The sequence below is a fragment of the Micropterus dolomieu genome, unplaced genomic scaffold (assembly GCF_021292245.1).
Source record: "Micropterus dolomieu isolate WLL.071019.BEF.003 ecotype Adirondacks unplaced genomic scaffold, ASM2129224v1 contig_13601, whole genome shotgun sequence".
Classification (NCBI taxonomy): Eukaryota; Metazoa; Chordata; class Actinopteri; order Centrarchiformes; family Centrarchidae; genus Micropterus; species Micropterus dolomieu.
The window spans coordinates 1-1,795 of NW_025742587.1; the positions used below are offsets into that span (position 1 = coordinate 1).

Below are 1,795 nucleotides of genomic sequence, written 5' to 3' on the forward strand. Positions count from 1 at the left end.
CTGATCACTAGTAATAATTGTATAATTATTCAAAACTACCTAGAGGTCCGGAGACTCTAGGATTATAACAACTCCGGTGGTGCCCTTAACGAGGAAATTTTGATTTTATGAATCTTAAAAATTCATAATTGGGTATCAATTCTCATAAATTTATTAAAATGAATAACTAATAAATTTAGGTCCACTACAAAAACAAATGCGCACATTTAGATGCATATAATTATTTGCTGCTGAGAGAAACACCTTCTCGGTGCCTTTATTCTCTGTTAACTTCATCATTTAGCCTCATCTGTCTCTGTGAAATACAGTCCTTTATTGATATGAAATTCCCAAGTCAGTTTTATTAAGTGCAAAATCACAAACTTGTCTCAAAGCTTTACAATCTGTACATCATGTGGCCTCTCTGTCCTCAGACCCTCTGTTTCTGACAGAAATTACTCAATACAAGTTGAATCTGATCTGAGAACAGTCTGGAAACAGTTTAGTTGTTCATGTGTGAATGCTGGTCAAACTGTTTATTTAGCGGGACAACATGCAGAGGACAATATTTGACATCCTGCTCTCATATTAGTTGTCTTCTTCTTCAGGTCCTTTTCTGTCAGACAGTGAAAGAATCCTGGAGACAGTTGACACAGATGAGTTTCAGCCTGTTTCTCTGTCACACTGACAAACTGAGGAACACTGCTTCATGTTGAACAGCAGTTAGGACTCATGTTGGATAGAAAATCACTCTGACTGGGTTTCTTCCTCCAGGGTGGACCATGGTGGAGAGCAGAGGTTAAAACCTGATCTGAGGAAGTGTAAGTGTGGATTCAATCTGACTCATGATGACAAAACAGCACACAGTCAGTTTCTCTTAATACAAAGTTGATAGTTGTGGTATTTATTCATTCAAACATTACTGACTAAATGCATCATCATTAAACTTTATAGAAATGAACAACATCAGCACACAAACAAAGAATAAACCTTCAGATGTGTCTGATGATAAACTGCTGCTGTGTTGTGTCTCGTTCTCTCCATCAGATTTCTGTGAACTCACACTGGACACAAACACAGCACACAGAAACCTCAAACTGTCTGACAACAACAGGAAGGTGACACATGTGAGAGAGAAGCAGCCATATCCTGATCATCCAGAGAGATTTGACTACTGGCCTCAGCTGCTGTGTAGAAATGGTCTGACCGGTCGCTGTTACTGGGAGGTCGAGTGGAGAGGAGAAGTTGATATATCAGTGACTTACAGAGGAATCAGCAGGAGAGGAGAGAGTAAAGACTGTGTGTTTGGATGGAATGATCAGTCCTGGAGTCTGTTCTGCTCTGATGGTCGTTACTCTGTCTGTCACAATAACAGAGAAACGGTCCTCCCTCACTCGTCCTCCTCCTCCTCCTCTAACAGAGCAGCAGTGTATGTGGACTGTCCTGCTGGCACTCTGTCCTTCTACAGAGTCTCCTCTGACACACTGATCCACCTCCACACCTTCAACACCACATTCACTGAACCTCTTTATCCTGGATTTAGGTTCTGGTTCTATGGTTCCTCAGTGTCTCTGTGTTCTGTGTAGGAGGGAGACAACTTCCAGTCCTGTGGTTTAAATGTTGGTGGTGGACGAGGCTTCACTTTGGTTAATATCTGGTTCACTGATTGTGCCTTTAATGTCAGAAATGTGTTTTCTTAGAAATGGTGAAATGATCTCCTCAGGGCTGAACTTGTTGTGTACAAACTGTGTTGACTTTGATTTTCACTTTAATAAAGTTTTCTTGGAGCAGCATCTAGTAGCTGCTGATGGCTGCA

General features: G+C 41.1%; 1 protein-coding gene across 1 annotated transcript; it reads left to right on the plus strand.

The window, feature by feature from the left end:
- Positions 1 to 845: 845 nt before the first annotated feature.
- Positions 846 to 1,783, plus strand: LOC123966519 (stonustoxin subunit beta-like). The gene has a single exon (XM_046042667.1). The coding sequence runs from the start codon at positions 936 to 938 to the stop codon at positions 1,563 to 1,565; it is 630 nt and encodes a 209-aa protein (XP_045898623.1). The 5' UTR covers positions 846 to 935; the 3' UTR covers positions 1,566 to 1,783.
- Positions 1,784 to 1,795: the final 12 nt, after the last annotated feature.